The sequence below is a fragment of the Oncorhynchus masou genome, chromosome 14 (assembly GCF_036934945.1).
Source record: "Oncorhynchus masou masou isolate Uvic2021 chromosome 14, UVic_Omas_1.1, whole genome shotgun sequence".
Lineage (NCBI taxonomy): Eukaryota > Metazoa > Chordata > Actinopteri > Salmoniformes > Salmonidae > Oncorhynchus > Oncorhynchus masou.
This window is the reverse complement of record NC_088225.1, coordinates 1,957,039-1,971,598: the sequence shown is the minus strand read 5'-3', so window position 1 is coordinate 1,971,598 and position 14,560 is coordinate 1,957,039. Positions and strand designations below refer to the sequence as shown.

The following is a 14,560-nucleotide window of genomic DNA, read 5'->3' as shown; positions in this document are numbered from 1 at the left end:
ATTCATCTCATATGCATACGTATAAGCTGTGACGACTGCATCCGACTGTAAGTCAACCTCATACCATCATTGGACTTTGACATGTGACATGTCCTGTATCTTGCCTATGCTGCTCTTGCCATCAGTCATTCATATATCCTTATGTACATATTCTTTATCCCCTTACACTGTGTATAAGACTATGTGACAAATATTTGATTTGTTTTAGATTAGATGGATGATGTTTTTACTGACCGACTGATTTGTTTATATGTGAAGGCTTTGTATTTATTTATTATAACACTATTAAATTACATAATATATGCATCTATTATCATATAGTTTTTTTCCATTAATTTATATATTCAGGCATCAATTTATTCATCCATTCAGTCTCATGCATTCATTTGTTTATAGGCAATCTACAGTTAAATTAAACACCATAGTGGTCACTAAACCACTATTCTGGTAAATGAGGGATGTGGGTGGAGAAAAGTAACCGCTGTCAGAGAGCTATTGATTCAAGTAATGAACATCCAAGAGATCAACATTATAGTTTCAAATACATTTTCAAGCTATACAGTGTTTGTTTAGATGTATTGTTTCAAACAATGTAATAAAAAGTACATTTGGGATTCTGTTGAGGTAAGACAAGTGAACTGAGCTCATTGAGCATTTAAAAGTTATATATTCTCCAAGAGTTAATAGGTAGCCTGTGTATCATTCATTTAAAAGTCCTAAATTAAATGTAGCATTCGCAGAAATTGCCCCTTTAACTAAGCATATCCAAGACGAAGAAAAATAGTGTTATTAGGAATTAGGTATTTTTCTACTAAACCCACGACAATGTTATCAGAACACATTAGCACATTGGTTTATTTAGTCTCTCGTAAGTAATAAATAGTCAAATGGTAATGTTAGCCTGATTATTAAGATACAGACGTCATCAAATGCTGGATGATTTCTATTTAATCATCAGTTATTATCAACAGTTTCATTCGAATGTATCGACATGAATGGGATTAGAGACAGAAGATGCAAACAGAACGAGATCAATATTAAATCATCATCTCTCACTCCCTCTGTCACATACACACGCACGAACGCGTGTCACATAGAGTGAGAAACACACAAACATGCTAATAATAGGTTTGTGATTAACAAACAAACATTGTAGTAGGCCTTCCCTTAGTTCATAAAAGTGCTATTAGTTAAATACTGGTGTTTATAAAGACATAAAGAGGTCTACTGCACGCATTGTAAAGTTAAGGGGTCTATTATCTCTCTCTCTCTCTCTCGCCTATGAGTTCTTTTTTTTAACCTACTTAGAAAAATGTTCCTCCTATGAAGGAAAACTCGAAACACGATGAGAGGGAAGTGTAGCACAAGAAAAGAGAAATCCGGTCTTGCGGTTCACGAAGCAAAACTTTCCCAAATTCATTCATTTCAACTCTTAATTTAGCGAGACACCCTTTCACTTTTTGTACATCCATTCAATACTCACTATTTAAGATAATCCGCAGATATGGGATCAGAACACAAACCAAATTCTGACTGGAGGAAATTTGCAATATACTGGCAACAGGTAATTCAACAACATGCTATCATTTGATCATTGCTTCAGGCTTCAATTCATTAATTATTATCAGGACTATATTCAACTAACAATGACCATCTGTTGCAGATCATCTAACTACCATAAGAATGGCAATTCAGACTATCACTTGGATGAGCGCCTTCCTCTGCCTCGCGCAAGTTTTCTCGATGCCCATGCCTTGCCAGCTACAACGACATCTTGTGGGAACAACCTACATTCTACTGAGAGACATGGTAGATTTTATCAATTACTTTTGACTTGAGATGTATTATCCAACTATGTTTAACTGAATAGCTCAACGTGAAAAACGTGTTTTCTCCTTCTTTCAGGGGGGCCATTTTCCTCTGGAGTGCCTGCAGGAGAATGTCTTCATGGCATTCCCAGCCACCGCATTTGCAACTGCCGGCGCGCCACAGGTAATGGCAAGCGAGCATATTCAAGTGTTCTTCACAGCATGAAAGAGTATTTGCAACCGTTAGGATTAGAAAGTAGAAAACTTTAAACTGCCATTTATGTTATTTGAAATGATTGTTGTTGTCCGTTTCAGTTGAGCAGCAGTGGTGCTAAGGCTGTTTATGAGACATTGAAGAACATCGACACATTGTTCGGAACTGACGAACTGCCGACAATGTGGGACCAACAGAAGTTGGAGTATTTTCAGAACATTATCTACCGTCAGATTGAAGAGAGCGAGTGTGTGAGTACCTACCTAGGCCAATACAGATAGCTTAACTGTTTAAGTGTGTTATGATGACATTTGAATTATTTTATTCTTGTGTCAGATGATGGGGAGTGTGGATACACGTGATTATCTAGTCAGGGCAAAGATGCTGAAAACTTACTTTAGGGACATCGCGGCTGTCATAAAATAAAAAGTAGGGTACAAGCAAATACACTATAATGGATGAATTTTAATTATTATTCATCGCCTGTCTCTTTCTTCCTTTCTGGCAGATGAGCAGTGTGGATACAAGTGATTATCCCATCAGGGCAGAGGGCCTGAAGACATACTTTGGGAACATTGCAGCAGTTTTAAAAGAAAAGGTAGGATATAGGTTGAAAACAAATAGACACATTGTTTTGATAATATCTCTACATAGGATAATATTACCCTACATTGCCCTAACAATTTATTTTTATTTTCACAGAATTTCAGTTACTGCGCCTGGGAAGTGGTTCGAAAAGAACTCCTGTACACCCTAGAATTCATTCTGAAACACACCTCTGACAGCCTTCTGTGGTCCAACAGAACATGAATTTGAACTTGCAGATCTTTTTTACTAATGTGTTTTACAATTGTGCTTGATTTTTAAAGCCTTATATTCTACAATCATGCAATGTGCAATGTCAAACAGCAATATTATACATGTATTTATTTATTTATTTATTTATTAAGGTTATTTATTGATGTAGGCCTACTTATATATTTATTTATTTATCAACGTTATTTATTGATGTAGGCCTACTTACATATATATATTTATTTATTTATCAACGTTATTTATTGATGTTGGCCTATTTATGAATCTATTTATCTATTTGAAAATCGTGCCTTTTGTTGCTCTTCATCAAATTCTAAGTTAATATAATAAAAAATACTTTTAAATATTGGTAATCTGAGTGCTCATTCTGTTTCCAAGTCCAAGGTGTGATTTTATGTAGTTATTTTCTATTTCACCTTTATTTAACCAGGAAGGCCAGTTGAGAACAAGTTATCATTTACAACTGCGACACTGCCAAGATAAAGCAAAGCAGTGCGACAAAAACAACAACACAGAGTTACACATAAACAAACGTACAGTCAATAACACAATAGAAAAATCTATGTGCAGTGTGTGCAAATGTAGAAGAGTATGGAAGATAAGGCAATAAACAGGCCATAGAGGCGAAAAAAATTACAATTTAGCATTAACAATGGAGTGATAGACGTGCAGATGATGATGTGCAAGTAGAGATACTGGGGTGCAAAAGAGCAAGAGGTTAAGTAATAATATGGGGATGAGGTAGTTTGGTTTGCTATTTACAGATAGGCTGTGTACAGCTACAGTGATCGGTAAGCTGCTCTGCCAGCTGATGCTGAAAGTTAGAGAGGGAGACATGTGTCTCCAGCTTCAGTGATTTTTGCAATTCATTCCAGTCATTGGCAGTAGAGAACTGGAAGGAATGGCGGCCAAAGCAAATGTTGGCTTTGGGGATGAACAGTGAAATATACCTGCATATACCTGCTGGAGGGCGTGCTCAGGGTGGGTGGTGACCAGTGAGCTGGCGTAAGGCGGGACTTTACCGAGCAAAAACCTTTAGCCAGTGGGTTTGGCAACGAATATGTAGTGAGGGCCAGCCAACGAGAGCATGCATGTCGCAGTGGTGGGTAGTATATGGGGCTTTGGTGACAAAACGGATGGCGCTGTGATAGACTACATCCAGTTTGCTAAGTAGAGTGTAGGAGGATATTGAGTAAATGACATCGCCGAAGTCAAGGATTGGTAGGATAGTCAGTTTTACAAGGGTATGTTTGATGGCATGGGTGATGGAGGCTTTGTTGTGAAGTAGGACGCCGATTCTAGATTTAATTTTGGGTTGGAGATGCTTAGTGTGAGTCTGGAAGGAGAGTTTACAGGCTAACCAGACACCTAGGTTTTTGTAGTTGTTTCACATATTCTAAGTCAAAACCGTCCAGAGTCGTGTTGCTATTAATGCAAGAGGGTGCGGCAGCAATCGATGGAAGAGCATGCACTTAGTTTTACTAGCAATTAAAAGCAGTTGGAGGCCACGGAAGGAGTGTTGTATGGCGTTGAAGCTCGTTTGGAAGTTTGTTAGCACAGTGTCCAAAGAAGGGCTAGATGTCTACAGAATGGTGTCGTCTGCGTAGAGGTGGATCAGAGAATCATCAGCAGCAAGAGCTACATCGTTAATATATTGATAGAAAAGAGTCAGCCCGAGAGTTGAACCTTGTGGCACCCCCATAGCGGACATTAAGATTTGTATTAAACATGCTCAGGACAAATGCACGGATGGCAGTACAATTATTCCTATAGCATACTTTTTTAATTTAATTTTACTAGGCAACTCAGTTAAGAACAAATTCTTATTTAGAATGACGGCCGAGGAACAGTGGGTGAACTGCCTGTTCAGGGGCAGAACGACAGATGTGTACCTTGTCAGCTCGGGGGTTTGAATTTGCAACCTTCCAGTTGCTAGTCCAACGCTCTAACCACTAGGCTACCCTGCTGCCCCATAAAGGAAAGCCATTAAAACAAGTCAAATGTATCTTCTCAAAATGTAGATATATTCAAATGCCTTTTTTCAAGTGTGTTTTATCACTGGACAGGGCTGGCCTGTTTTCCACAGGGCTGGCCTGTTTTGAACAGTGTACTTTGAGCACCTTCCGTTCCAATCATGGAGATACTATTACATTATTAGAATTGCTAATTCTGAGGTTCCAACCCATCTATGAAATTGTGTTCCACAATCAATAATGTATTTGAAGTAATATTCGCTGAATAGAATACAAAGGTGGACAGTATATTCTGTTATCATGAAATGCATTGCTCCAATGTAATTCTTTGCATAGACATGTATGAAAACTGTTCACTATCTTTACGTTTTTCATGATTAATTTCACAATAGCATAATTAAGAATCACCCGTTGAAAATTGGAGCTTATCAAGGGAATCATTCAACCTTCTTCACAGTGTTTTCCCTGTACACCAAGTCAGAACCGAAGGATTAAAAAACGGGGCATATAAGCAGACAATGAGCGATCTAAAAATATTCAATGGTAACTTGTCTTACTCAAGAAAGCAAAAAAAGAGACCATGTTTGTATGCAGCTTTATTAACTCAATCATTATTGTTGTTTTTCTACATTGTTTACAAACTGATATGTGAAACTTATTGATGCCAAAATAACAAGTAAAACAGGCAACAACAAAACAAATGTACATTTTCTGCTGTTACGGCTAATCTTTTTGTTGTTGTAGTTAAATATATGGGGCTCAAAACAGGTGGGGTACGATTGGAAAACCGGTCGCCACTGGGTGGGTCCAATATCAAATGCTTTCGAATAGAGGCTACATTAATCTGAGCAAATTCTAAATCACCACAAATAGGATGCATTTCGCTGCCTCAAATCACATATGAAACTGGGAACTTCCACGCGCCTTTGTGGTGTCATGGGACACCTTGGCAGCGCACCTGCTGTGGTTGAGTTGAGTGAAGACATAAAATACATACATATATATATATATATATATATATATATATATATATATATATATTATATGCTCTCCATGAACACAGCGCATGCGCGTGGGAGATCACGTGAGTGGAGGTTCGCGACAACCTGGTGCAGTTCAAGAAATTCCTCGACATCAGAGTCAAGCCATGAGGAAGAAGAGGTCTGTTGGAAAAACAAATATTCATCATTGGAGACATGTGACATGTTTCTGATCCCGGCTAATAGATTGACAGCTGATATATTTAATGACTGAATGATTTATTTATAAACATGGTTTACTGAAGTTTATATGGGAAGGCTTTGAAGTTATTCCTTTGTAATAAAATCAAATAATTATTCTCTCATAATTTTTATTAATTCGTTTATATATTCAGTCATTCATCCTTTCATTCTTTCATGCATTCATTTGTTTATAGGCTGACTTTTTAAAAGGAGCAGTCTGCTATTCAAACAACACCAAAACGGTTAATGAACCACTATTTTTCTCAATAGCTGAGGATTGGGGTTGGAGAAAAGTAATCATTGTCAAATAACTAAGGATGAAAGGAATGTCCATCCAGGAGATTAACGTTATGGGCTAGTTTGAACTACATTTGGAAGCTGTACCCTGTTTAACCTAAATCAAATCAAATTTTATTTGTCACATTCACATGGTTAGCAGATGTTAATGCGAGTGTAGCGAAATGCTTGTGCTTCTAGTTCCTAAAAATGCAGTAATAACCAAAAAGTAATCTAACTAACAATTCCTATACTACTGTCTTATACACAGAGTAAGGGGATAAAGAATATGTACATAAGGATATATGAATGAGTGATGGTACAGAGCAGCATAGGCAAGATACAGTAGATGATATCGAGTACAGTATATACATAAGGATGCAGTCGATGATATAGAGTACAGTATATACGTATGCATATGAGATTAATAATGTAGGGTAAGTAACATTATATAAGGTAGCATTGTTTAAAGTGGCTAGTGATATATTTACATAATTTCCCATCAATTCCCATTATTAAAGTGGCTGGAGTTGAGTCAGTGTCAGTGTGTTGGCAGCAGCCACTCAATGTTAGTGGTGGCTGTTTAACAGTCTGATGGCCTTGAGATAGAAGCTGTTTTTCAGTCTCTCGGTCCCAGCTTTGATGCACCTGTACTGACCTCGCCTTCTGGATGATAGCGGGGTGAACAGGCAGTGGCTCGGGTGGTTGATGTCCTTGATGATCTTTATGGCCTTCCTGTAACATCGGGTGGTGTAGGTGTCCTGGAGGGCAGGTAGTTTGCCCCCGGTGATGCGTTGTGCAGACCTCACTACCCTCTGGAGAGCCTTACGGTTGAGGGCGAAGCAGTTGCCGTACCAGGCGGTGATACAGCCCGCCAGGATGCTCTCGATTGTGCATCTGTAGAAGTTTGTGAGTGCTTTTGGTGACATGCCGAATTTCTTCAGCCTCCTGAGGTTGAAGAGGCGCTGCTGCGCCTTCTTCACGATGCTGTCTGTGTGAGTGGACCAATTCAGTTTGTCTGTGATGTGTATGCCGAGGAACTTAAAACTTGCTACTCTCTCCACTACTGTTCCATCGATGTGGATAGGGGGTGTTCCCTCTGCTGTTTCCTGAAGTCCACAATCATCTCCTTAGTTTTGTTGACGTTGAGTGTGAGGTTATTTTCCTGACACCACACTCCGAGGGCCCTCACCTCCTCCCTGTAGGCCGTCTCGTCGTTGTTGGTAATCAAGCCTACCACTGTTGTGTCGTCCGCAAACTTGATGATTGAGTTGGAGGCGTGCGTGGCCACGCAGTCGTGGGTGAACAGGGAGTACAGGAGAGGGCTCAGAACGCACCCTTGTGGGGCCCCAGTGTTGAGGATCAGCGGGGAGGAGATGTTGTTACCTACCCTCACCACCTGGGGGCGGCCCGTCAGGAAGTCCAGTACCCAGTTGCACAGGGCGGGGTCGAGACCCAGGGTCTCGAGCTTGATGACGAGCTTGGATGGTACTATGGTGTTGAATGCCGAGCTGTAGTCGATGAACAGCATTCTCACATAGGTATTCCCCTTGTCCAGATGGGTTTGTGCAGTGTGGTTGAGATTGCATCGTCTGTGGACCTATTTGGGCGGTAAGCAAATTCGAGTGGGTCTAGGGTGTCAGGTAGGGTGGAGGTGATATGGTCCTTGACTAGTCTCTCAAAGCACTTCATGATGACGGAAGTGAGTGCTACGGGGCGGTAGTCGTTTAGCTAAGTTACCTTAGCTTTCTTGGGAACAGGAACAATGGTGGCCCTCTTGAAGCATGTGGGAACAGCAGACTGGTATAGGGATTGATTGAATATGTCCGTAAACACACCAGCCAGCTGTTCTGCGCATGCTCTGAGGGCGCGGCTGGGGATGCCATCTGGGCCTGCAGCCTTGCGAGGGTTAACACGTTTAAATGTTTTACTCACCTCGGCTGAAGTGAAGGAGAGACCGCATGTTTCCGTTGCAGGCCGTGTCAGTGGCACTGTATTGTCCTCAAAGCGGGCAAAAAAGTTATTTAGTCTGCCTGGGAGCAAGACATCCTGGTCCGTGACTGGGCTGGATTTCTTCCTGTAGTCCGTGATTGACTGTAGACCCTGCCACATGCCTCTTGTGTCTGAGCCGTTGAATTGAGATTCTACTTTGTCTCTGTATTGACGCTTAGCTTGTTTGATAGCCTTACGGAGGGAATAGCTGCACTGTTTGTATTCAGTCATGTTACCAGACACCTTGCCCTGATTAAAAGCAGTGGTTTTACCTACGTGTTTTACCTACGATAATGTTATCACAACACATTGGTAAATTGGTTTATTCTTGCAGGCCTGCTAGTCTCTCCGAACGACGGAAAATTAAAATATTCATGCTAGCCTTTAAATGGTTGAGTATCTACCTGACTCTATTCTGTTCTGCTTCTACACGGTAGCATCTGAACTGTGCATGTGTACGCAATTCATGCACTAGTGCGCTATTTTTGATCCTGTCCACTATTTGATGTGTACAATTTGATGCTCAATATATCTCATTATTAGACCTCAATATATTTGATTTTATTATAGGACGTTTTATATAACCAATGCCTTCACTCTCTGTACCACAATGTTTCATTTGTGGATACTATTCCAATACAGTTCACTTTTTTGATATTGATATGACTTCATTTCAGGGTGGACAATTTCCAGTTCTGTTTCCGTAAAGAAAAGTCGAGAGCATGTTTCCAGAGCATGTTTACAAGAACACACAGGTAAGATACTGAAGTGTATCATGTAGCAAGATTTGGATAGAATAAACTAGAGGTTGGTGGTTGCATTAGAGTCTTTGGAATATATGGCCCAATTATTTAATAGCCTGACTCCGTTCACATGGAACAAAGAAACACTGAACCTGTTCAAAAACAGACGAATTTGTTAAGTTAAGAAATTGGAGGGATGCCTAAGTATGATCCCTCATGTTGTAGCCTAAATTATATTTGGGGGCAGACAATAATTAGCATAGGTCATTATTTTGTGATTTAATCTAAGCTATATTTTTTTCTGTACTTTTCTTAAGAAGGAACTAATTCACTCACAACCATTTTATATTGTCTTCAGGTCGGGTGTGGTGTTGGGGCATCCTCTGGAGATGGAGGGTCAGTGACTTCAGGCAAAGGGTCTCTAAAAACGTATTTCAACAAGCTGAACACTACCTTGAAACAGAAGGTGGATATCAAATGCACTCGAAAATAGGCTAAATTAATCAGAGGAAAAGTTCTAGATCACCACAAATTGGATGAATTTCGCTGAAACTTGGAACTTCCAAGCGCCGTTTCTGTGTGTCGTCGGATGTTTTGGCGCAGCACCTGTTGTGGTTGAGTTGACTGAAAAAAAATGCATGTCTTGTATGCGCTCCAGGAACATGTGAGACACGGTGGTCAATCTGTGACGAAGTCGACTGCAGAGTCAAGAGGTGAGGAAGAAGCGATCTGATAGACAACCTCATAACCATCATTGGAAACATGTGACATGTCCTTGAGGACATGTCTCCACAACTTCCTGCGCCGACAGAGATGGCCGCCTCGCTTCGTGTTCCTAGGAAACTATGCAGTTTTTTGTTTTTTTACGTGTTATTTCTTACATTAGTACCCCAGGTCATCTTAGGTTTCATTACATACAGTCGAGAAGAACTACTGTATATAAGATCAGCGTCAACTCACCATCAGTACGACCAAGAATATGTTTTTCACGACGCGGATCCTGTGTTCTGCCTTACAAACAGGACAACGGAATGGATTGCATGCAGCGACCCAAAAAAACGACTCCGAAAAAGAGGGAAACGAGGCGGTCTTCTGGTCAGACTACGGAGACGGGCACATAGTGCCCCACTTCCTAGCATTCTTCTTGCCAATGTCCAGTCTCTTGACAACAAGGTTGATGAAATCCAAGCAAGGGTAGCATTCCAGAGGGACATCAGAGACTGTAACGTTCTGTGCTTCACGGAAACATGGCTCACTGGAGAGACGCTATCCGAAGCGGTGCAGCCAACAGGTTTCTCCACGCATCGCGCCGACAGAAACAAACACCTTTCTGGTAAGAAGAGGGGTGGGGGTGTATGCCTTATGGCTAACGAGGCATGGTGCGATGAAAAACATACAGGAACTCAAATCCTTCTGTTCACCTGATTTAGAATTCCTCACAATCAAATGTAGACCGCATTATCTACCAAGAGAATTCTCTTCGATTATAATCACAGCCGTATACATCCCCCCCAAGCAGACACATTGATGGCTCTGAACAAACTTTATTTGACTCTTTGCAAACTGGAAACCATTTATCCGGAGGCTGCATTCATTGTTGCTGGGGATTTTAACAAGGCTAATCTGAAAACAAGACTCCCTAAATTTTATCAGCATATCGATTGCGCAACCAGGGGTGGAAAAACCTTGGATCACTGTTACTCTAACTTCCGCGACGCATATAAGGCACTGCCCCGCCCCCCTTTCGGAAAAGCTGACCACGACTCCATTTTGCTGATACCTGCCTACAGACAAAAACTAAAAAAAGAAGCTCCCACGCTGAGGTCTGTCCAACGCTGGTCCGACCAAGCTGACTCCACACTCCAAGACTGCTTCCATCACGTGGACTGGGACATGTTTCGTATTGCGTCAGATAACAACATTGACGAATACGCTGATTCGGTGTGCGAGTTCATTAGAACGTGCGTTGAAGATGTCGTTCCCATAGCAACGATTAAAACATTCCCTAACCAGAAACCGTGGATTGATGGCAGCATTCGCGTGAAACTGAAAGCGCGAACCACTGCTTTCAATCAGGGCAAGGTGTCTGGTAACATGTCTGAATACAAACAGTGCAGCTATTCCCTCCGTAAGGCTATCAAACAAGCTAAGCGTCAGTACAGAGACAAAGTAGAATCTCAATTCAACGGCTCAGACACAAGAGGCATGTGGCAGGGTCTACAGTCAATCACGGACTACAGGAAGAAATCCAGCCCAGTCACGGACCAGGATGTCTTGCTCCCAGGCAGACTAAATAACTTTTTTGCCCGCTTTGAGGACAATACAGTGCCACTGACAAGGCCTGCAACGGAAACATGCGGTCTCTCCTTCACTGCAGCCGAGGTGAGTAAAACATTTAAACGTGTTAACCCTCGCAAGGCTGCAGGCCCAGACGGCATCCCCAGAAGCGCCCTCAGAGCATGCGCAGACCAGCTGGCTGGTATGTTTACGGACATATTCAATCAATCTCTATACCAGTCTGCTGTTCCCACATGCTTCAAGAGGGCCACCATTGTTCCTGTTCCCAAGAAAGCTAAGGTAACTGAGCTAAACGACTACCGCCCCGTAGCACTCACTTCCGTCATCATGAAGTACTTTGAGAGACTAGTCAAGGACCATATCACCTCCACCCTACCTGACACCTATTTGCTTACCGCCCAAATAGGTCCACAGACGATGCAATCTCAACCACACTGCACACTGCCCTAACCCACCTGGACAAGAGGAATACCTATGTGAGAATGCTGTTTCTTCATCGACTACAGCTCGGCATTTAACACCATAGTACCCTCCAAGCTCGTCATCAAGCTCGAGACCCTGGGTCTCGACCCCACCCTGTGCAACTGGGTACTGGACTTCCTGACGGGCCGCCCCCAGGTGGTGAGGGTAGGCAACAACATCTCCTCCCCGCTGATCCTCAACACTGGGGCCCCACAAGGGTGTGTTCTGAGCCCTCTCCTGTACTCCCTGTTCACCCACGACTGCGTGGCCACGCACGCCTCCAACTCAATCATCAAGTTTGCGGACGACACAACAGTGGTAGGCTTGATTACCAACAACGACGAGACGGCCTACAGGGAGGAGGTGAGGGCCCTCGGAGTGTGGTGTCAGGAAAATAACCTCACACTCAACGTCAACAAAACTAAGGAGATGATTGTGGACTTCAGGAAACAGCAGAGGGAACACCCCCTATCCACATCGATGGAACAGTAGTGGAGAGAGTAGCAAGTTTTAAGTTCCTCGGCATACACATCACAGACAAACTGAATTGGTCCACTCACACAGACAGCATCGTGAAGAAGGCGCAGCAGCGCCTCTTCAACCTCAGGAGGCTGAAGAAATTCGGCATGTCACCAAAAGCACTCACAAACTTCTACAGATGCACAATCGAGAGCATCCTGGCGGGCTGTATCACCGCCTGGTACGGCAACTGCTCCGCCCTCAACCGTAAGGCTCTCCAGAGGGTAGTGAGGTCTGCACAACGCATCACCGGGGGCAAACTACCTGCCCTCCAGGACACCTACACCACACGATGTTACAGGAAGGCCATAAAGATCATCAAGGACATCAACCACCCGAGCCACTGCCTGTTCACCCCGCTATCATCCAGAAGGCGAGGTCAGTACAGGTGCATCAAAGCTGGGACCGAGAGACTGAAAAACAGCTTCTATCTCAAGGCCATCAGACTGTTAAACAGCCACCACTAACACTGAGTGGCTGCTGCCAACACACTGACTCAACTCCAGCCACTTTAATAATGGGAATTGATGGGAAATGATGTAAATATATCACTAGCCACTTTAAACTATGCTACCTTATATAATGTTACTTACCCTACATTATTCATCTCATATGCATACGTATATACTGTATTCTATATCATCGACTGCATCCTTATGTAATACATGTATCACTAGCCACTTTAACTATGCCACTTTGTTTACATACTCATCTCATATGTATATACTGTACTCGATACCATCTACTGTATCTTGCCTATGCTGCTCTGTACTATCACTCATTCATATATCCTTATGTACATATTCTTTATCCCCTTACACTGTGTATAAGACAGTAGTTTAGGAATTGTTAGTTAGATTACTTGTTGGTTATTACTGCATTGTCGGAACTAGAAGCACAAGCATTTCGCTACACTCGCATTAACATCTGCTAACCATGTGTATGTGACAAATAAAATTTGATTTGATTTGAATTTGAGGCTGGCTAATAGATAGATGGATGATACTTTTACTGACTGACTATGTGAAGGCTTTGTAATAATGTATTATAACTCTATTAAATGACATAATACATGCATCTATTATCATATTGTTTTTTTTCATTAATTTATATATTCAGTCATCCATTTGTTTATCAATTCAGTCTTTCATGCATTCCTTTGTTTTTAGGCAATCTACAGTTAAATTAAACACCATAGTGGTCACTCAACCACAATTCTGGTAAATAGATGAGGGATGGGGTTCGAGAAAAGTAACTGCTGTCAGAAAGCTATTGATTCAAGCAATGACCATTCAAAAGATCAACATAGTTTCAACTACATTTTCAAGCTATACAGTGTTTGTTTAACTAAGCATATCCAAGACGGTGAAATGTAGTATTTTTAGGAATTAGGAATTGTTCTACTAAGCCTACGACAATGTAATCACAACACATTAGCACATTATTTATTACTTAAGAGAGACTAAATAAACCAGTCAAATGTTAATGTTAGCCTGATTATTCAGATACAGACGTTATAAAATGTTGGTTGATTTCAATTTAATCATCAGTTATTATCAATAGTTTAATTCAAATGTATAAACATGATTGGGATTAAAGACAGAAGATGCTAACAGTACGAGATCAATATTAAATCATCATCTCTCACTCCCTCTGTCACATACACACGCACAGAGAAACAAACAGCAAATAGCAGTTTTGTGAAGTACAAAAATTGCAGTAGGACTTCCCTTTATAAGTTAAATATTGGTGTTTACAAAGACATAGAGGTCTATTGCATTCATTGTAAAGTTAAGTGGACGATTCTCTCTCTATGTCTTTCTTAGCAACGGTTGAGGCTATGACTTAATTTTTTTAACAATGTTCCTCCTATGAAGGAAAAACTCGAAACATGAGAGGGAAGTGGAGCACACGAAAAGAGAATTCCGGTCTTGCGGTTCACGAGGCAAAACTTTCCCAAATTCATTCATTTCAACTCTTAATTTAGCGAGACACCCTTTCACTTTGTGTACATCCTTTAAATCCTCACTATTTAAGTTAACCCGCAAAAATGGGATCAGACATCAGAACACAAACCACATTCTGACTGGAGGAAATTTGCAATATACTGGCAACAGGTAAGTCAACAACTTGCTATCATTTGATCACTGCTTCAGGCTTCAATTCATTAATTATTATCAGGATTATATTCAACTAACAATGACCATCTGCTGCAGATCATCTAACTACCATAAGA

General features: G+C 41.3%; 1 protein-coding gene across 1 annotated transcript; it reads left to right on the top strand.

The window, feature by feature from the left end:
* The first annotated feature begins 1,477 nt into the window (after nucleotides 1-1,477).
* Nucleotides 1,478-2,936, top strand: LOC135553654 (interferon beta-like). The gene is made up of 5 exons (XM_064985609.1): nucleotides 1,478-1,809; nucleotides 1,906-1,992; nucleotides 2,124-2,273; nucleotides 2,531-2,620; nucleotides 2,725-2,936. Exons 1-5 carry the CDS (start codon nucleotides 1,684-1,686, stop codon nucleotides 2,830-2,832), a joined length of 561 nt encoding a protein of 186 aa, XP_064841681.1. The 5' UTR covers nucleotides 1,478-1,683; the 3' UTR covers nucleotides 2,833-2,936.
* The last annotated feature ends 11,624 nt before the right edge of the window (nucleotides 2,937-14,560 follow it).